We start from the raw sequence: 22,077 nt of genomic DNA, 5'->3' as shown, positions 1-22,077 counted from the left end.
CAGATTCCCTAAATAAGTGTTCAACACTTTCCATAAAAATAAAAATTTTGGATAAAGTATTAAGAACATCAAGTCATCTGAGTTAGCTGGCAGGAAGTATGGGATTCTTTAGCCTGAGACTGAGTAAAAGGGAGCCCAAAGAAGTAGGAACAACACTGCAGACTATTCCTATCCATGGAGGTAATTTGCAAGCCAATTAAATTTGTGCTTTGTTTTTACTATATTTCACTCGCTTCTGCAAAAGGAAACAAAGCCCAAACCATACTCAAAGTGGAAGATCCAGTAGGAGTCCGTACCCTCATAAATCTAGGACTCAAGGGTTTAAGTTCACTGTAAAGGTAATACAGAAATAAACCTGCTGCCCACCCTCTTCCAATCCCCATTCCTCCCTCAACCCCCACCATGGTAATTGCCAGAAAAATTATAGTAAATTTTTCAAAACTACAAACTGTACCTCACTTTAATTTGCAGCAAAAACTAGGAAGAATATCTGGATGTTAAAAACCTCAAACTAAGAACTTAATTTAGAGCAATGCTAGGCTGGTAATGCCTCCAGCTGTTTAGCAGACACTGAGAATTTTCTTTGGAGTACTCACCTTCACTCCAGAACTCAAAGAATTTTCAGAATTAAAATTTCAAGGAAAAGGAATAGGACACAATGAAAAATTAAATGCACAAGGAAACGAGGCACCACGAACAAACAAAAACACAGTCAAAAGAAAAAGATAACTAAGTATGTTACGTGATGCAATTATCAAAGGCGAGAGATTATAAAACAAGGTTGTAAAGCAAGGTTGCAAATATGTATAGGTAAAAAAGAAAAAAACTCACTCACAATCAGGGAAAATTTTAATGGAACTGCTAAAATAAAAACATAAAACATCTGAATTTTAAAATGCAACAAACAGGGTTAATATAGGGTATGGGAAAAGTCAACTAGAAGTTAAATCTAAAGATAAAAATGCAGGCCACAGAGAAACAAAGAAATGGAAAACAGAATGGTTTATGAGGTATGGAAAATAGATTGAGAAAGTCTAGAGTATGTCTCATTTGAGAAAGTAAACTGGGCAGATAGAGGCAATATCCAAAGAGTCAGAGGCCAAGAATTTTTCAGAACTGATGAAAAAACACCAAGTCACAGACTTAAAAATTCTAACAAATCTCAAGTGGGGTATAGAAGGAAAAAATCCACATTATCATAGCTGATGAACAAATTTTAAAAGATCTTTAAAATAACCAAATAAAGCAGGATAACCTTTATAGGACTGTCACACTATAATAGTTGACTTATTATCAACAAAGGAAATAAGACGACAGTGTAACAATATCTTCAATGCAATGAGAAAAAATAAGAAATTCCCATACTGTTTTCCAAAGTGACTGCACCATTTTGCATTGTCTGTGGCTGTTGGGCACATGAACTATTCTCAGCCCTGTGTAATCTCCAGTAAATCTGTCTATTTTCCCCCAGTGGTTGTTTCACTGGCTTCAATTAGTTTCCTCTCGTGCATGTATTAAACAGTGTTCACCTGATGCAACCTTAGAGGAGTCACACAATCAATGAAAGAATGAACTAGAAAGACAGGCCTCTCTGCATATCTCTGAAGCACTCTGTACAATCTCCCCTTTGGAACTCTGCCGTATGAGGCTGGCTATTATTTCATCATGGACAGATTAGAAGTTCCATCCAATCAGTTTATTTTAAGTAGTCTTAGAGCCCCACTAAAAACTCTCTCTAGATCATGTTTATAAATGCAAAATGTACTTTTTAATACTTCTATAATATAATGTTATCTTTGTTATTTACCATGTTAAAGACTAAGCTGGTTGTTTTGTTTCGCTTAATTATTGAAGGATTAGAAAATTGAAGAATCCACAATTTTATATGAAACCAAATAGAATCTACGCCAACATGAGCTATGGGTTACAGCCAATACTATAATTGTGCGGAGGAGGTTTCAATTATGCATTAATTACACAGCAAAGCCTCCAGCTGACTCAAACTGTAGGGGAGATGTCAGTTGCAATGAGGTGTTAAACAATGAAGAGAACTTTAGAAGAAAAATTAGGCATGGCTTATCGGAAGAATGTGGTCTGCTTAATTTTTAGCTTCCCTGTAGTAAAACCAAGGAAAAAGGCACTAAAATTTACTTTGAGATATCTTTGTGCTGTTTACTATCTTTTATTATAAAATCATGTTTAAGGATTAGATTTATAATACATTCAGATGAACACTGCTAAGGCTGTGGACAACAAGTTAAAGTCAATTTCTTTTTAACATTTCATGAATTTACTGTAAAAGTTCTGTAACCATTCAAATGTATATTTATAAAAAGGATAGTTTGTCAGTTACTAAAATAGAATTATATAACACCAAATTCACAAATCATAAAATCAAGAGTTAAAAGGGACCGTAAAGATCATCTGATTCAAATGCAGTTAAGTATAATAATCCCAATACTGAGTGAAATGAAGATTCCTGGGAACTAAAATCAAGTCCCTGGTACAGAAATGACTATCATATAGTATAAAAGAAATTTAAAAATAAATATACTAAATGAAATCACAGCTTACAGAAACACAAGCAAAAAGTTCTCATTTCAGGCACACAAATTCCCCTATTTGCCAATTTTCCCAATGTGTTCCTTTTCCCTTTCTTTTCTCAAATATTTACTTAATGCCTACTATTAGACAAACACTGTTTTAAATAATGTGCATAAAAATACAACAAGCTCTTATCTCTGAAGAATTCATGATTTATTTGAAGACTAAGTGATAAATTATAAGACAAACCATCGCAGAACAAAACAAATACATGAGTGTCATATTTCCAGAATATTAATGATGAAAAAACTACTCTTGGATATTGATTAGAATGTGGAAAGGAGATAGATGAATGAACATAAAAAACTCAATCTTTCTTTTAAAAGCACTTAAATAAATCCATTTCTGCATGAGACTGACATATCAACTCTATTTCCAGAGCTTGGCCAAAACAATTGTATTTCTTATTCAACCAAAGGTATATTACTTGAATCTCATTAGGCGGCACATTCAATCAAAAGACCCACACTGTTAGGCCATGCAACATATACAACATATACTGGAATGCTGAAAGCTCACCAAAAGCGCCTAATAAAATATAAACACTCCTTTTTTTTCCATACTGTTAATGGAAACAGTTCTTTGAAAATTTTGCCATTCAAAAGTACTAAAGAAAATATCTGTAATGTGTGGATTTACACAAGTACGTGATAGGTTACCTAGATTTTATAAGCAATTTAAGATGGGGCCACTTAAAACAATTCTGCACTTAGTAAAAATCTGAAATCAGCACTATTGCAACTGTTCTCATTTTTAATCAGTCATAATTTATTTAGAAGCTGTATGATTTTCTCTTTGGAAGTGTCTTGACACTGAATTTTATACTAAATGGTAGAACATATTTTATTTTTCATCAGTTGCAATCAATGACTCATAACACACTAGCCCCACTATCATGTGAACTCCTAAGAAGGTTGGGCTTGTTGTATAATTACCTACTAAAGAATTTTGTTTTTAGTTATTGCTCAATAGAGGTTTATTCAAAGAACAAACTTAAAATATACAGCAAGGTGGCAGACTTGGCCCAGTGGTTAGGGTGTCCGTCTACCACATGGGAGGTCCCGCAGTTCAAACCCAGGGCCTCCTTGACCCGCGTGCAGCTGGCCCATGTGCAGTGCTGATGCGCGCAAGGAGTGCCCTGCCACGAAGGGGTGTCCCCCACGTAGGGGAGCCCCACACGCAAGGAGTGCGCCCCGTAAGGAGAGCCGCCCAGTGCGAAAGAAAGTGCAGCCTGCCCAGGAATGGTGCCACACAAAGGGAGAGCTGACACAACCAAAAGAAACACAGATTCCCGTGCCGCTGACAACAGAAGCAGACAAAGAAGACGCAGCAAAACAGACACAAAGAACAAACAACCGGGGTGGGGGTAGGGGGAGAGGGGAGAGAAATAAATATATCTTAAAAAAAAAAAAAAAAAAAAAATATATATATATATATATATATATATACACACACACACACACACAGCAACTCCCCCAAATGAGAGAAAGTTATCACTAAATTCATCTCAATATGTCTCATAGCTAGAGCATCATCATGTCTTACTGGGTAAGGGTTAAAAGGATTAAAACATTTCTAATAATGAATGTACCCCAACAGTAAAGAATTTATAGATAAGTGGGCAGATAAATATTTTATGAAATATTTCGTATTTTTAATTTCCTCAGGTACAACTTAAACAACTAAGAAGCATGAAATAAAGTTGCTATAGACTTAACAGATTAACGTACATTCATTCTGTAGACTGACATATTAGTACTAAGAGATTTTAAAATACCTTATAAATTTCGAGTGCCAATAATGCAGAGGGCCAGATATAATAAAGACCCTCCCACACCTCTTGGAACGCATAGCTAACCCGGAAAGAAAATAGAAATGAAGGAAAAAACCTGACAACCAATCGAGTGCACTTGTGCTACAGTGGAAGTGGAAGATGGGACATGTAATCTTGAAGACTTGATTTTTACTACTAACAAAAGGAAAGGACATAAAGAAACTAGAACTGAGATAGCTGTATAAACCTGGAACCTTCGAGAAGTCACATAATCAATGAAAGAAATGAACTAGGGGAAAAAAATATTTTCCAGTTAAGCACATACATCTTGATTGGGCTCTATGATATAGGGAAAGAGAGCTCCCTGATAATTTGTCAACCAACAGTCAACAACAACATCCTCAGGTCTGATATGAATTTGAATTTATACTACCTGATGGACCAGAAACCCTCAGGTCAAGAACCGAACATAAAAAACTGACTTAAGATTTGGGATATTCCTGGAACGCATGGCAAACACAAAACCACTCCAGAAAGGCATGCCTTCAATCCAGGACTACTTCTGATAAAGTTCTGTTAAAGATAAGCGAACAAAAGTCCAAATTCATAAACAAAAGACAGAATTAAATCATTACCAGGTATGTAAGATAAACAGCTTGACAACTTCTATTTAATATATTTTTTAAATTGTAAAAAAGGTATTTAAAAAAAGCTAATGAAGACATAAGAAACCACCAAACTGTGAAACGGTTTTAGCAGAATACAGTTAATGCTTTTCTATCCAACTAGTGATCATGGCTTCTCTTACCCACAAAACATTATAGCTCTGAAGGGTTCCTCCCATATCTTTCCCCTATTCAATGGAAAGCACACAAAAGAATGAACTATCTTACTCATTTAAACCCCTATATAGCATCCAGCAATGTTTAAATGAGTATGTAAAATATTTACCCATTTTGAAGTTAATTACTGGGAAAAACAATTTAGACACTAGAAAACTACAGTTTCTTTTGAACTGTATTTTACTGCCTTAATACAGTATTGAATCTTTCAATACATTTTATAAATTACTTCCCTAACTTAACTTGTAAGCCCATATATAGGGAAAAATGATGTTTTCCCCTTGAAAATATTTTCTTAAAATGATTATATTTAACTTATTAATTCCAGTACCACTATTGGCAAAGATAAACTTCTTAAAAAGAACACAAATATATGGTTGTCTACCTGTGCACGGTAACTGAGAACACCTGTGCAGAAACATACACATCCCACTTTTGTGTGAAAGAAGACAGCTAATTTTAAAACAGCCTATACCACAGAAAAGTGTAATGACTTAGAACAAGATCTGCCCACAATGGCAGAGATACATATAACCCATCATCAGGAACACAAATCACAAGAACCTGTCATATGAAATTCAAACTGAGAGGGAAGAATGGTGGGTACCATTTTGCCATGAATAAAAATAGGTATCAATTATTTGCCATGCTGATCTAATAAACTTGACAGCATTCTGCAAGTCACTTAACAATTGTGCATTTAAAGCATGTCTAATGCAGAGATTGCTGAATCATGCAGAGATTGCTGAAGAATATTTAAAACAATTTTAACACTGCCATATTTCTTCTGTGAACAAGTGAATCCAAGAGGTAATATAAAGATTAAAAACATAGTTATGGTCTCTAGAAGTGACACGCCTTCTCATATTAATAAATGCCTCTGGAAAACATACATAAACTACTTAAATTTTAAGTATGATGCTTCTGGAAAACATATGGAAACTACTTAAATTTTAAGTATGAAGCTAGTGGGAGGGGGAAGAGATTTATTTTGTACCTATTACCATGAAGCATGATTAAAAGAATAAAGTGAGTACAATTTTACTGTACTCATTTTAAAAAGGAAATGGGGAGGGAAGACAGACATTAAAAAAAACTTCAGGGGAGCCAATGTGGCTCAGTAGTTGAGTGCCAGCTTCCCACACATGAGGTCCCAGGTTCAATCTGGGCCCCCAGTACCACAAAAATTTCAAAAAATCAAGCATCTGGAAACTTTAACATAGGGTATAGGTTTCATTTTCATTTATCTAACTTTCACAACAAAATAGGTTTATTGAATTTTCTCACTATTAAATATGTTCCACCCCCACTCTCACCCTCCAGTGTCTCCATCCTACACAGAGAATTTATATACCACTTTTTCCATTCTTCAACTGAAATTTAGTGGGAGAGGAAAAAAGAGGAGGGAGAACCTGATTAGAACCTCAAGTTCTTCAGGGAAAAAAACACACAACTATTTATATTTATACTTAAAATATTATCCTTTGCATTAGGACTTTATAGAAGTTTCTGTAACTTTCCCTAAAGAATCCAAATATAAAAGAATGAACTACTATGTTTGAAAATTATACTTCAGACTATCTGTAAAGCCAATAACACAGAAACTGAAATTTGGTTTTCTCCAAATGAATACTGGATCAGTAACTACTAGTTCTCCATGACATTCAATGATAATCCCATGAAAAGAATGGTTTAATGAATTACTTACTTTAGATCCTGCAGAAGGTCTTTTGCATTAAGCATGGTTATTAAAGAGGTGGTAGCAGCTGGAATTATGATAATAGGTGTTCGAGATCCTGTAAAGACAAAATTTTAAAGGTACCAATTATACTATTATTATTAAAAAGAATCACAGTTGCTTTCCCTACTAAAAGCAAAGGTTTGTAAATTTGTAATTTTAATTCTTTTGAGTTTAAAAAATATTTTAAATGAAGGGCAATGATCAAAGGACTAAATCATCAATATGGATACAAAGCACATTTGGTATAGCCACATGAGCATAACATTAGCTCTACTTTTGCAAACTCATTTATTCACATTTACTTATCTTTCTTTCTTTTTTAGGAGGTACCAGGGATTGAACACAGGACCTCATACATGTGAAACAGGCGCTCCACCACTGAACTACACCCACTCTGCCACATTTACTTTTTAAAGTAAGTTTAGAACCAAATGCACACCCTCACCTTTCTTTTGATTTGGGGGCGGTCTTGCTTGGGAAACTGTAAGGAATAAAAATTTAAAATATGAGTTTTATAAATAATAATATTCTTAATTTTTAATTTACAAAATAAGACTAAAAACTGTACTCACATGTGATTAGTTGTAAAAAAAATACTGTAATCTGCTCAAACAGTATTAAATTATTTTTCTGCTACACAAAAATATTTAAAATTCCTTAGCATTGTTCAACAATCTGGAGTCACAAGGAAAGTGAATATACTACAATGCTAGGCACTAAGAATCTATGTTCATGGATATTAAGGTTTACCATAGGAAACACATAATTTCCTAAGTAGCTGAGGGCCACTGTGATGAACACAAAAAAAGAACAACACAGTACTGAAGAGTATATAACAGAAGGAGCAGGCGGGTGGGATGGGGGAAATGTGTTTAACCATTTTGGAAGAAAGAGAAATGAAATTATTGGAAGCCAAGATCTACATGAAAATATTTCTTACCTTTTTTATTCTATTTCTTAAATGGTTGTTTATTAATACAGGAAGAGCATATTATAAGTATAAATAATGAGTCAAGTATACATGAAGAGCTATATTATCTGGAATTGACCATTTTGTTAATTATCATGATTCTGTTATAAAAACACAAATGTTTATGTCTTTATTATTTCTATATACAATACACCTTTAAAATGTACAGAAATATTTGCTGGCATAGCAATGGTATGTATGGTATAGCTGAATCCAAAAATGAACACATTTTATAAATTAAAGGAGTTGCTTGTCCTATTTTCAGAACTTATTCATGCAGTAAAAATTTACTGACTGCCTTCCACATGCATGTGATGGAACAGAGATTTTTTTTTAAATCACTAAAGTAAATAAATGTTATATTTAAGAGATTTAAAGTTCTAATTCAATGTCAGTTCTTGGTAAGAGGATAACACCTTTAAAGATAATCACACAGCGCACACACTTTTGGAATGCTTCATTTTAAAGGCAGCAAAATGCTACCTTTCAGCTAATACTTTACATTCTTGAATAGCTATTACACTGTGATAAAGTATTACAGATTTCAGTAGTATGATCCTTCCACAGTGACATAAAACAGAGATATATACACACGCAAAAATTCACTCATGTACGTATTTATTATAACCATCTCAATCTCATGTTTCATTTTCCTGATTAAAAAATACTAAAACTTTTGAAAATCATTTTTAGAAATAGGACAGGGGAATGACAGATAATCTGAATAGCACCCTCCTGTTCCTTGTCATCTGGCATATAAGACATCCTCAATAAACACCTGGTATTTGTTGGGGGGATAAAGGGATGACAGGAAGGATAGATATAAGTAGAGATAAACAGAAGAAAGCAGTTGCTATGAGAATAACTAAAGGGAATAACAAAAAGAAAAGAAATTGGCTACTGAACTGCCACAGAGTCCAGGAAATTAGGAAATGTTTATTAAAACCAAGGCTGAGAATATCCATTGTAAGAAAAAGACAAAATGTAAAAACTCAAGCATATTAAAAATGAAAATGTTTACTAAAAAATACTACAAAAGAATATAAACACACCAAGGCAAGGACACTGTGATGAATACACTAATGATAAAGGTTGATTAAATTTTTAAAAAGGTGAATAACACAAGGCATTTGTATGGATTAAGAGCAAGAGTCTGTACTCAGATGATCTAAGTTCATATCCTAGTTTTGCCTCTTCCTAGGCATGTTACCCTGGCAAGTTGATTAGCTTTGTTCAGCCTATTTCCCCAACTGTAAAACAAAGATAACAATAGCTTCTACATCTTGATATTGTTTTGAGAATTTTAAAAAGTTATGATAATGCATATTAATTTCTTAGCCCAATCTTTGCACATATTTACCACTTACTGAATCCTATGGTTAGAGCTGCTTTTCTGCTGCTTATACTACAAAAGCTTAAGCAAGTACACTCATAACCAATATACAATGCAAGAATAAGAAAAATCACTGTTGCTGTGTTTAATTTCAAATATAATTATATTTTCCACTTGAGAAATATTTATTTAGTGCCTACATACAAGGCACTCTGCTAGGTTATTATGATGATGATAAATTGAGAAGAAATAATCCCTTCCCTCAAAGAACTTTCAGCAGGGTAGGGTTTGAGACAAAAGCAAAGAGATATATAACTATTCAAATTTGAATACCTAATATTAAGGAACAAAAGGAGTATACACTGACAGAAAAGTGATGTTTAGATAGGATACTTAGGAAACACCTCTCAAAGAAGTAGCCTTTAAGCTGAGATATGAAGGATGGAAAATAACCAACTTGCAAAGAACAAATGAATGAACAGTCAAGATAGAAGTAAAAACACACACAAATGCCAAAGGCAGTAAACAATGTGCTATGCTTAAGAAACTGAAACAAAGCAAACAAATGTGTAGGCCATAGAGAAGAAAGTAAGGGGTAGGATATGACATTTGAAACTATCGGTAGAACCTGAAAACTGTGATGTGAACAGACATTTTGCACTCCACTGTTCGCTGCAGTGTTATCCATAATTGCCAAAAGATGAAAACAATCTAAGTGTCCGTAACTGATGAATGGATAAACAAAATGTGGTATACACATACAACAGATACTATGCTGTTATAAGAAGAAATCAAATTGGGACATATATAATAACATGGATAAACCTTGAAGACATTATGCTAAATGAAATAAGCCAGCACATTTGAATAAAATGGTTCATTTAGATATCAGTGACTTCCCTTTCCCCTTTGTTTGCCAAATGATTATGAGAAAATGTAAAAAGGTGACAATTTAACATCACAGAACATATAACTGGGTTAGAATCCTCAGATGGTTATTTCTCCCCTTTTAAACCATTTCTGAATTTCTTGTGTGATCTTCTTTAATTTGATTAATTGTAAACTTCCACCCCCTCCATTCCAAAAAAAAACCAATTATGTATCTTTATTTCAACTGCTGCTCCTACATTACTCCTCTGCTTAGCAGATAGTGTTCTCTGGGCCCAATGCAGTCTGCCCATCCCTGTATTCTTCACTTTTTTCTTCCTTTCTGAAAAGAGATCTTTCAATTTCTAGCACAGCGCCTCTACATGGAGATCATCTAAATAATATTTGTTGAATTTAATTGTTCTTCCTTGCACTCTTAAAATGGTACCAACATCCCTATTTAAAAATGGTTCTGCCATCTGGAATAAATTACATCCAAACTGCTTTAAGCTTAATATGCCTGATAGAACAGTCCTCTTCTCTACTCTTCCTCAAAAACAAGAATGACAAAGATATCAAACAAACCGACTGTTTTTTTTAAAAGTAATGCTAGCCATGCCTAAGGTGTGTATGTATCCAGGACACAGTCAAATAGCCTACAAAACCATCCTAGTATATAAGCCCCTTATAATCTTAACATCATCCTTTTTAAGTGTTTCTAGAATAAGTTAATATTGAAAATCTACATAATTTTAGAATGACCTCGTGTCTGAATGTACTATGAATAAAAGACATCCAAATCTGTACTACAGATACTGCCTAATTCTGTACCTTTTCAATTCTTTGAATTTTCCTTAGTCACTTTCAACAGCAACGATAATAAGACAAGTAGTACATCCCAGCACTAAAATTATGCTAAATGTAACAGCTTCATGGAAGTAAAATGGAATTGGTGAAGGGACACACACAAATAGCCCTTTTTAAAACATTTTTTTTAACACCTTAAGCAAAATAAAAACATTTTCTTAAAAAATTGTTTTTAACTCTTCAAGTATACCTATATGCCAAGTAAATAAATGTTCCAGTGGTATTACTTTGGAAGTCATTATTTAAAACAGTGTTATAGAATTAATTTTATCAATTACCTTTGAATCAAATTTTGGGAAAATATTACAGTAAAGAATAATGCCAAATTCACACTGAAACTGTTTAAATGCACTACAGGAAAATAAATAGTTCAACATGCTTTTCACTTTAACTGCTTAGTTTTTCTAATGAGAATATAAAGATTTACTAATGATGTTAACAGAAGTATTGTAAATATTTTATGCATAGTATCAGTTCTGAGATTTATTTAAGCAAGAGTGACAGATGATTTAAAGAAAAATGACCTTTCAATGTATTTTAAATAAAAAATTCAATTTCTTCAAGCATCAGACATATCAAAACAACTTTCACTGTTGTTGATCATTTTGGAAATAAACAAAAAACAAAGTTTCATAATTTTACCTGGTCTTGGAACTGGCTGTGCTGCAGGAGTTTGAGTCTTACGGGCAGAGGCACCCTCCTTTAAAAGAATAAAAGTTAATATATGATGCCAAAAGTTCCTTTATTCAGGAGTAAAACAGTTTAATTTACTGCAAAGAAGGCTCTCTCTCTCATTCATTCCATCAAATATGACCCTAAGAGTAAAAAAAAAACAAACAAACAAAAAAAAACACCACAGGAGGAAAACCTCTCATCTTCTATGCTGTTAGACATGAAATAGTGATAAAGATCTTCAGTGGAAAATAAATCTGAACTGCTGCAATAGAATCCTTACTGTATGCATGTAATATTTTTCAAGTGTTCAATGATTTGCTTAATAGTTGAAAATTTTATCATTACCAGAAACGTCATGGCCTATTTTAAAATCATCAATTTCCCCCCCCCAAACAGTCTCAAAATGAATATATGATACAAAAACTTATATTAGAAAAATATAAACAATCCCACTTTGGTGTGGATAAAAAACATTTTAAATAATTAAATACAATTAAAATAGTCCAAAAAAATCACTTTTTAAGATGAGATTTGTTACATTTAAGATGTTACATTTAAGAGGAGAGTATCTTAAAAACTGAATAACAAATCTCAACTAATTACTGAGCATGTAATCTGTACAAAGAAACATGCTAAGCAAAGTGTGTCAATTATATATTCATGAATAAATGTCTCCAAAGTACTTTAGATATTTAAAAGTTACCTATCTTTGGTAGTATTTTCCACCACATTCACGCTAATTTTTCATAAAACATCTTTCTTTATAGAAAGATGCAAATGTAAATTTCATAACTGTATTCACAGACTTTACTCTTCTAGCAGTCAACAGAAGGAAACTTGACAAATATCAAGTGAATTACATAAATTCACAATAATGAAAATCAATATTAGAATCACAAGAAACATTTCCAAAGAAATACTGCTAAATAATGTCTATTTTATCATACTACATTTTCCTAAAGATTTGAGATATTACATGGTAAAATCTTTCAGAAGAGCAAGATCTCCCACAATATACTTAGCATTCAGTTAGAATAACAGAGACCCCATTCTCTATTGGAAGAAACGACAGCAGCAGCAGCAACTAACAAGAACTGTTTCAAGTTAGAAAGAGAGAAAAAAAATGAAAAGAAAGAAAAGGAAAAGGAACAACACTGAAGGACAATAAAATATCCTTTTCCAATATTATGCATTTAGCTATACATTGGTGCTTTTAAAACTGAGTCACTCTGGATGGACAACCACCATACCAAGGAACTGAGAGTCTACGACTGCAAGCAAGAGTCCCATCCATCTGACTTATGGGATCAATGCCTCATCTCAATTAGAAGTGAAGTGGGTATCACTATTCCAGAATCCTCAGGATTGGGGGATAAAATATGGACTAGAGTGGACTTGATGGTATTCTACTATAGATTTATTATATTCTAGCAATGGAAGAAATTATATCATTGATGTGGATACAGTAGCCACTGGAGGTGCTGAAGGTAAGGAGAGGGATAAAGATGTGTAATACAGGGGCTTGGAATTCTCCTGCAATGACAGATACAGGCCATTATATATCCTGCCATAACCTACAGAATTGAGTGCAAGAGAGTGTAAACTGCAATTTAAATTATAATCCACGCTTAGTGGCAATGCTCCAAATGTGTTCATCAATTGCAATGAATGTACCAGACTAATGGAAGAAGCTGTTAATGTGGGGAAGGGTGGGAAGTGTGGGCAGTGGGACATATGGGAATTCCTTATATTTTTTGTATAACATTTTGTATAACCTAAGTATTTTTTAAAAAAATTAAAAATTTAAAAATAATTGAGTCACTCTGGGTGCTGGTTTCATTGATGTTTGGTTTGTAAAAATTCATCAAGCTTACTTCTGATATGTTCATTTCCCTCCAAGTATATAAGATTCTAGCAAAACTTTGTTTCTAAAAATGTACACTGCTATTAAGATGGAGAGTATATTAATACATTCAACGTCATTATAGTATGCTGAAATTTTCTGATTATTTGTCTCTAAGTTCATGTCTAATTGTTTTTATTTTCTTTGTAATCACAGTGCCTAGAAGCATTTAACAAATGTTTCTTGAATTGAACTGAGTCTAGATTTTTAAAATATCAGGAGCCAAGAGAGGGACATTATATTTAAGAATGCAATTAAAGTGATTTTAGCTTTTTAAACCCATGCTCCTGCATAAAGCAGAATCAATTAGACATTGTATCTTAAAATAAATTTTAACCATATCACTTATAATATTCTAATGCATAAATACTGGTTCTTGGGGACGGGGTTAAAGTATATGACAGAAAGTGCGGAAAAAAGCAAAGGAAATAAGATAGGAACAGAACACTGAATATATATATAGGAAACTGCCTTTGTCCACATTTAGACTATAAGCCTGGCTGGATCTAAATCAAAGCCTTTCTTCTGCTGGAAAACATGGAATTCTGAAATCACTTGAATACAGTACTATGTACATAAAAAAAGAACTACCCAAGCCCAAACTGATCCAATCGACTACTAAAATTACCTATAATAAATGAATAAAGAATATGGCTTTTACAACACGTGTCAACATAAGGTACAAGCATATATAAGTAATATGAAAAAGTCATTCCCATTACAAAGCATAACCCTTAAGAATCTATTTTTGAATACACTTAAAACTTGACTCCTTTAAAAAGCAATAATTAGTGTTTTCTCTTTGTCCAGTAAACAATCTTTGCCCTTATCCTCTCTCACCCCAAATCACTCCATTATTGCAAAAGAACCCTACTCCTTTGTCACTGAGAAGAGCATATGTACTAGACTAGGTCATTCAGAGCCACAAAAGGGTAAGCTTAGAATTACTGACAATGATGCCCCTTGACTCATGAAGAAAAGCCATCTGCAGTAGAAAATGAAGCTAGCAGCCAAGGGAAGAGATAGAATACAGCCTCTCTTTTAATATAACCTATTTCTAGTCATCTACAACACCTATTTTCTATCTCTAATCCTTCCTGATTATATTAGTCATTGAAATCACCCATCTCATCACTCTAAATAGTCCCCTGAAATTTTATTCCTCAGTTAAGCCAAATTTCTAGCAGTTACAACTGAAAAACTTATATCTAATTTTGTCTTTCCCACAGTTATTGAAAATTTGATTTGCCATAGTCACTACAGCATAACATTACATAATTTGGAATTAGTAAACACATAGAACTATATAGTAAACACAGAGCTATATAGCTATGACACAAGAGTAAATCCTAAGTTCCTCAAAAGAAAACTAATCATATTATTCGTTTATGGCCATTCTAGGACTCCCTATCCAATACTAAGAGCTAAAAAGCATATTCTATTTTGATTTGCATTATTTTGAAATAAAGTTACAGAAGTCATTGCATAAGGGAACTCAGAAACCAGATAGTCCAATCTCGCCCCATCCCCCACTCTAAAGATGAAAAGACAGAAGTGAAATGGGTTTCCCATAAACTACACAGCAGTATATGTGACACGCAATAAGAAACAGGGACATTAATTTGGCAGTAATATGACACAGAGGAAGGGGGAACTACCCACCTAGGGAAAGAGGAGTAACAGCACAAAAACCAAAAGAACTGACAAGTGCTAACTGGAGAAGAAAACCTGCTTTCTCTTGAAAAGTCAAAAGGACTTGTGGCATTCTGCAAAGTAGTTAACTGGATTAAAATGGAATGGGGAAAGAAAGAGTCATATTTGCAAAGTCATGCTATTTACAAACACAACCCTTATTTGCCTTTTTTTGGGAAATGATTCTAAAATCTTCTGGTTTTGGAAAAGAGAATACTTTTTGCTGCTTAAAGAAGTAGGAAATAAAGGATTAGCATAAGAAAAAATTCTGTAGCAAGTGTCATGAAAATGAATAAATTATATTCAGTTAATTTTGAAAAATGCTATTTACATGAAACAATGAAGTACTGGAAATTCTTAATGAAGAAAACAATTAATTAGCCAGTGTACATTAAGCCCCTCCATGCACTTGGCTCTCTATTAATTAAAACTAATGCATTTGCCTAAGAATCTTTGATTCATCAACCCTGCACTGTTAAATGAAAATGGCAACTATGATTATCATAGGCTTATTGTGAGATTTAAATTAAACAACCTTCATTCATTTGTCCCACATACATTCTGAGAACGTACTATTTGCCATGAAGGAAACTGAGAATACAGTGGAATAAACAAGAACAAGGTGGTCCTTGAATTCAGAAAGTTTGCAATCTAACAGAAGACACTGGGTTTTTTTAAAGTTAAAAATTAATTATAAGTACATATTACATAAATTATAAATATATTTTATAACATATATGCATTATGTGTTATAAATATATAAATACATATGACCATATACATATTTAGTTATTTGTTGTATGTGTGTGTATATTTTTTTCTCCAGCTCAGTGGATAAAACAAAGTGGGACTAGTAACTGCTAAACCACCTTTCCGCTTTCGGAGCTGCCATCCCAGTGCATGAACCGCTCGCATCTAGTGACGGAGTTGTGCCAAAGAATCAAGAATCCATCCATTGTTGGAGTCCTTTGCACAGATTCACAAGAACTTAACCTGGGCTGCTGTGGGACCTTGTCAGATGAGCATGCTGGGTTGATCTCTGTTCTAGTCCAGCAAGCAGCTAAGCTAACCTCCGATCCCACTGATATTCCTGTGGTATGTTTAGAATCAGATAATGGGAATATTATAATCCAGGAACATGATGGCATCACAGTAGTGGTGAACAAAATGGCCTCTTGATGCCTTGTACCAGTTCTCCAGCCTGTTACAGGGACTGAATCCTACCTGTTAATTATCTTACAGCACTATTAAAGCTTCAGTGTTAGGCAATTCATTTAATGTGCATTGGCATTTTTCTACATATTTTACAGTAAGCTGCTTTTTGACACTCTATGGATTGACCTTTCAAAATACTGGTAGGAAAGGATCATATTTTGAAGTAGCAGGTCCAGGTCACTTTGTATACAGAATTTATGTTCAATAAATCTGGTTGGAGGAAAGCTTAAAAACAAAACAAAACAAAAAAACATCTTTCTACAAAGAAACAATCTCTGTATAAAAATAAGCATAGAATATGCTTAAAGAATAAACGAGATTCAATTATAACTTGTAACAGAGCCTTTGAAGGATATCTGCTCAGAGCACAACCCATTTCCCCTTTTCTCAGAAGTGCTAAACTCTACTCACATGGGATAAACACATGAACTAAATAAGCTGAACCAATCAGATCTTCTTCTCTAGGAGTTTGAAATCCAGACTGTGATATGTTGAGCAATTTAATCTATTGTTAATACACAGACTTGCTAGCTTTGAGAATGGCTATGTGTACAAAGGATCAGCAGAGGGCTGGTGTGTAGATGCAGAAAAAGTGACAAGTGGCCATGTGGTAATAGACAGAAACAGAAAAGCCTACTATATTTCTGAAAGTTTTCCACTCTCATTGTGATCATTTAAAGGCCAAGTTACAGTCCTCTGTCTTGGGTTTGGTGAAATATCCTTATATCATCATAATGCATTTCCTTTTCTTATTCAGGTTGACTTGAATGGGTTTCTGCTACTTGAAAAATCAAAAGAACCTAGACTAAAATGAGTATTTTAATCTCAATAAAAGAAAAAGAAAAATTCTATTCCTATCCAAATCTACTCATAATAACTAAAACTTTGACCTGGGTTAGACTATTCATTTTCTTTACAGTCACAAAAAATTGGAATACAGAGTGCTATTGACTAAGCATTACAATGAAGGAAGATATTCACTGATTAAAAACCTAAATTAATAAGAGTTTTTACTTATCATTCCTTAGAATGTCTTCTTGGCTGAAAATTAAACTGGTTCAAAAATGAACTGAAACACAAAAAGAGAGGCAAGTACAAACAAATTTAGATAAAATTTAAGTTGTTTAAGGAGTAATAGAAGGATCATGAAAATCTTATCTCCATAGATTCACTTACACATTCTAAAATGGTAAGCTTATAGTTTTTATATGTGCCACTGTAAAGGTGTACATCCTTTCAGCAGGCAGTAGTTACATAAGATACGTGAAGGTAATTCAACTTTTTGTAAAGAGACACGCAAAATCTTTAAAGGGAGATATTCCTGCATATTGGAAAAAAGCCTTAAATTTTTATGTATTTACCAGCTGATAAAAAAAGATACCATGTGAATGTAGTTGAAATGTTTTATCATAAAATGCACAAGAAACAAACTAAAGAATGTGCATTGATCTTTTAATATTAAAGTCTATAATGAGAATATACCTTCTGGCACAAATAAACAATTCTTTTATATATCTCACTAGTTTCAATAAAGCAAGATCTTTCCTTACTTAAAACTGGCAGGATTATTTTTATAGTGGCAGAGGGATAAGGTAGAAGGTCCACAGGATCATTTAAGTAGCTTATGGGTTCAGGGACTAAAAGAACACATTGGTGTAACTAAAGGCAGTGTAAATTAGTGCAAAGAAACTTGATTTAGAAGTCTTGTGACCTAGATTATATGTGATTCTACCACATTAAGTGTGGAACTATGAACAATTCACAAGCTCCCTGTGCCTTAGTTACCTCTAGTGTAGGAGAGTAAGCTAGATTTTTAGATGACCTCGAAGGTCCCATTGTCTCTTAAATTTCATTATACTAATATAGATAATATCTTTCCACCAGGAATAATACCATTAGAGTACAATTTGAACTGCTCAATTAACTGGTTAAATTTGAAGACATAAAACAATAAGGGATTCTTTGAAGGTGGTGATATAATGGTATAGCCCATATAAATTCATTCTTCTTTTGACCATGTGAATAAAATGTAACGTTTCCCTGCCTGGCTCCTTCTATCAAAGAGTACAAGTTTGGAATGAGGTATTAATTTGGTTATTTGGGGAATTACAGAAGAACAGCTACTGGCAATAAAGGTAGAAACACTCCAAGTTTTACCATTTAACATGATTTGATAAATTAAGGAAGCTAAAATAAAACACAGACGCATACATACTAAAATATCTGAAACTACACACACATAAACTAAAGCAAAAAGAAGAAATGGAAAGAAAAAAGAAACTAAAATAATCACATTGAAATGCTCTAAAAATTTTGGCAATATTAATAAATGCAAATTCTGTATAAAGTTACAGAAGAAATATAGATAAAAGTCAAAGCTAACTATGAGAAAATTAATGAAAATGAAATAGATTCAATATGCTAAACAGTAAACAAATAAAATTAAAATAAATAAAAATAGAGGGTACAAATAGAAATATCCAATTTTTCACTTTTTTAATTCTGTCTTGCTTAATCTCAGCAACTGTATTATCTGTGAGACCTCATTTATTTAAAGGGGTTAAAAATATTAGAAATGAATGGGAAATTAAAAAGAAAAAAAAAAGTCATACCAACTGCAATTGGGAAGATAAAATGTACAAAAAAAAAAAAGGTTGAGTGACACCATGATGAATCACACATGAGAATTTACACATGAAGAAAAAAATTTTAAATAGCTACTTAACATTTATTTCCAGTTATTTTATCTTTACGGTCCTCTATGTCTCCATCAAGTTTATCAACTCCTTGAAAGTACGAAACTTATGATGTATCTCATAACCCTGTGTAGCTTGCACTGCTGAAAGTAAATGAAGCCCATAGACATCCCTTAAGAAGTAGTATGAGGTTAAGGAACCATATACTGAAGTCAAATACTATCTCATTCTAGTCCTATAACCTTTGCCTGCCTCTTTTCTGTTTTACAAAGTTTCTTCGAACTAAAGTCCCTTTCTCCAATCAGACCATAAAAAATCAGAATTAAGATAGCTATATGAATTAGAATAAGTATGCTCAACAATATCTTCTCTCCTCAAAAAAGTCCTCTGGGGAAAAACATTCTATTTACTCACTTCCAACCGTTGCTTTCTTTCCTTATCTAATAGAACATTTCTATTAAAATTTTAAAATATCTTCAGATTCTAATCATTTATATTTCAGTAACTATGGGTTCTTAGTGAAATTTTAAGTTTCAACATGTTAAATCTACCTGAATTTATAATTTGTCTGTTATACTTTGTAATAAGTTGTACTGTTAAGAATTTTAAATACCAGCAACGAGTTGGGAGCAAGGAGTGGGGAACAGTGAGTCTGAAGTAATTCATTCAAAGATGCTAAGCCAGTAGGTTCACCACCTTATCAAACACAACATATCCCTTTATATAAGAAATATTTCAGTTTGACCCCTTCAACTATTTGAGGTAATACAGGTAATAAACAACCTATACACATAATTTCTTTTTAAAAAATCAACATCCTAATATAAAAGGAAAACAATTTAAGTAATTTATAATAAAAATAATATGTATTGTTTACAGTTCAATAAGTTCTCAGGCATGACTATCAGAAGACACAATGAAGTAATCAATCAGATGTTTGTACCTATATATAAGATCATAGTGAATGCAACAATTATAAATGACCACAAACTGTTATACTGTATAGGTAATTCAATTACTATGAGCATTACTGCCATAGACAATATGATTTTTCAAAATGGTGAATTAGTGGTAAAGTTCAGAACAAAATACAATTTATCTCAATGTACATGGCAGTTACATCACAGAAAATTCAGTGCGTGTTAAAACTGTACAAAAAATACCGTTTTCTAGTTATGTTCTAGATTCACTTAATTATAAAGCATGTCTTTCATACACAAATATCCAATGGGACATTCAAAAGACCTAAAGAACATGGAAATATTTGCTGTTGTATGTGACTGTCCCACATACTACAGGACTACCTTCCCTGACCCCTCTCACTAAATGCCCATCAATCATGTTGCCAACAGAAAACATTCACAAACTTCTAGAAAGCAATATTACCCCTAGTATTCCAACCTCCACACCCTCCACACTACCCCCCCAGGCCCCACTGAGATCCACACCTCTAACCAATAGTACCCTATGTGGGCCAAACAACTGAATGATTCACATTTATCTCTGTTAAGCTGAAACAGTTATACTATCAAGAAAAATAAATAATTAACAAGTATAACATTAAAGTACCTGCCAAAGTACTTTTTAAATGCTTATTTTTTCCTTATGATAGTTAAAAATTTACATGAATTAAAACAGACAAATGTGATTACAATTAGTTATGAAAGAAATTTAAAGTTTTAGCTTTGCTTTCAAGTCAAAAAAATGTCTTAAACAATGTATCTGTTGCATAACTTGATGAAAACTGAAGCAGAAAAATAAGGAAAGCAAACACTGACACTTGTGGTCACTCTGAGATTGCTAATTTGAAATTAGGCTAAAACTTGCTGTGTGAGTGCAAAGAAAAGTAAAGCTGGTTCATAAATCACCTATATGACACCAGAGGAAAAAGGGAAAATTATTAATATTAAATAACCAAGAACATGTCATTTGTCCAAATCTTTTTATGTAACAAAAAAGGTTGCATCTGACATTAAGTCAAAACAGTAAAGAGATATAAACTCAGCAAATATTGCTATGCGTAATTGTGGACTGACCTTGATAAAACTGGTTTGTCTCTAATTAAGTGTATCAAATAACAGTACTTAGAATAGTATTGTGGAAATTACACATAATCCAAAACATAAAGAATTTTCTAAAGTGTTGGAAAAGACAGCTAGTTCTTCAGGTAAGCACTAGCAGAAATAAATGGCTTACACTTAGAGATCAACTACACATACTAAAGCACAAACAGAAATGCAGACAAAAGTAAGAAAAGGCAGATTCACGCCTCTCTTTTCATGTTACTTACTTAAGGTCTTTGCTCTTTCTCAGTGAATGGACATCACTAACCCTGCTTGGCATTTTCTTCCCCAACCCCTTTCTCTCTTCCTTTTTGCCAAGAACATGCAGTTGAGTTATAAAGATAAAAAAATAGATGAAATAACTCCATGTAATGTCTTATCTTCATGACACTTCACTATGACTTAAGATAAATCTCTTATTCCTTCAAGTGAGCTACTCAAGTAGCAGATCTGTATCTGATTCATCATGTAATAATATTCAAAAACTAATATTAACATGAATAAAAGAAAAATTATTTCTAATGTAGAAAAGAAGAATTAGGAGGCATTACACATCCTGTTTTTAAATTTTACTACTCCTTGAGGGCTATTCTAGACATGCCCAGGAAAATCCTCAAACTGGCATGCATAATTCTGGCCAAAAGAGATAATGACTACCTATTTTTTCCATCAGGATATATTTACAAGATTAAAAAGCAGACTTTTGCAAGTAAAAATTATAAGCCTGTTATATCTACTTAGTTTAACCATAGAATTCAGATGATAAAAGAAACTAGACTAAAGGAAGAACTTTTACAAGTTTTTTTTATTTTTAATTTTTGCAGTTTCTCTTGGT

At 33.0% G+C, this 22,077-nt stretch overlaps 1 protein-coding gene across 1 annotated transcript in view; it reads right to left on the bottom strand.

Moving 5' to 3' along the window:
- CDC73 (cell division cycle 73) overlaps window positions 1–22,077 on the bottom strand; it is a 141,603-nt gene that overhangs the window by 20,194 nt on the left and 99,332 nt on the right. Inside the window, exons 11-13 of the mRNA XM_058274892.1 lie at window positions 11,641–11,698; window positions 7,407–7,442; window positions 6,929–7,016 (exon numbers count right to left, since the gene is read on the bottom strand). Of these exons, the coding sequence (XP_058130875.1) occupies window positions 6,929–7,016; window positions 7,407–7,442; window positions 11,641–11,698 (182 nt within the window). The remainder of the gene's footprint in view (window positions 1–6,928; window positions 7,017–7,406; window positions 7,443–11,640; window positions 11,699–22,077) is intronic.

Source organism: Dasypus novemcinctus, chromosome 13 (genome assembly GCF_030445035.2).
Source record: "Dasypus novemcinctus isolate mDasNov1 chromosome 13, mDasNov1.1.hap2, whole genome shotgun sequence".
NCBI lineage: Eukaryota > Metazoa > Chordata > Mammalia > Cingulata > Dasypodidae > Dasypus > Dasypus novemcinctus.
This window is presented reverse-complemented; position numbering and strand designations above follow the sequence as displayed.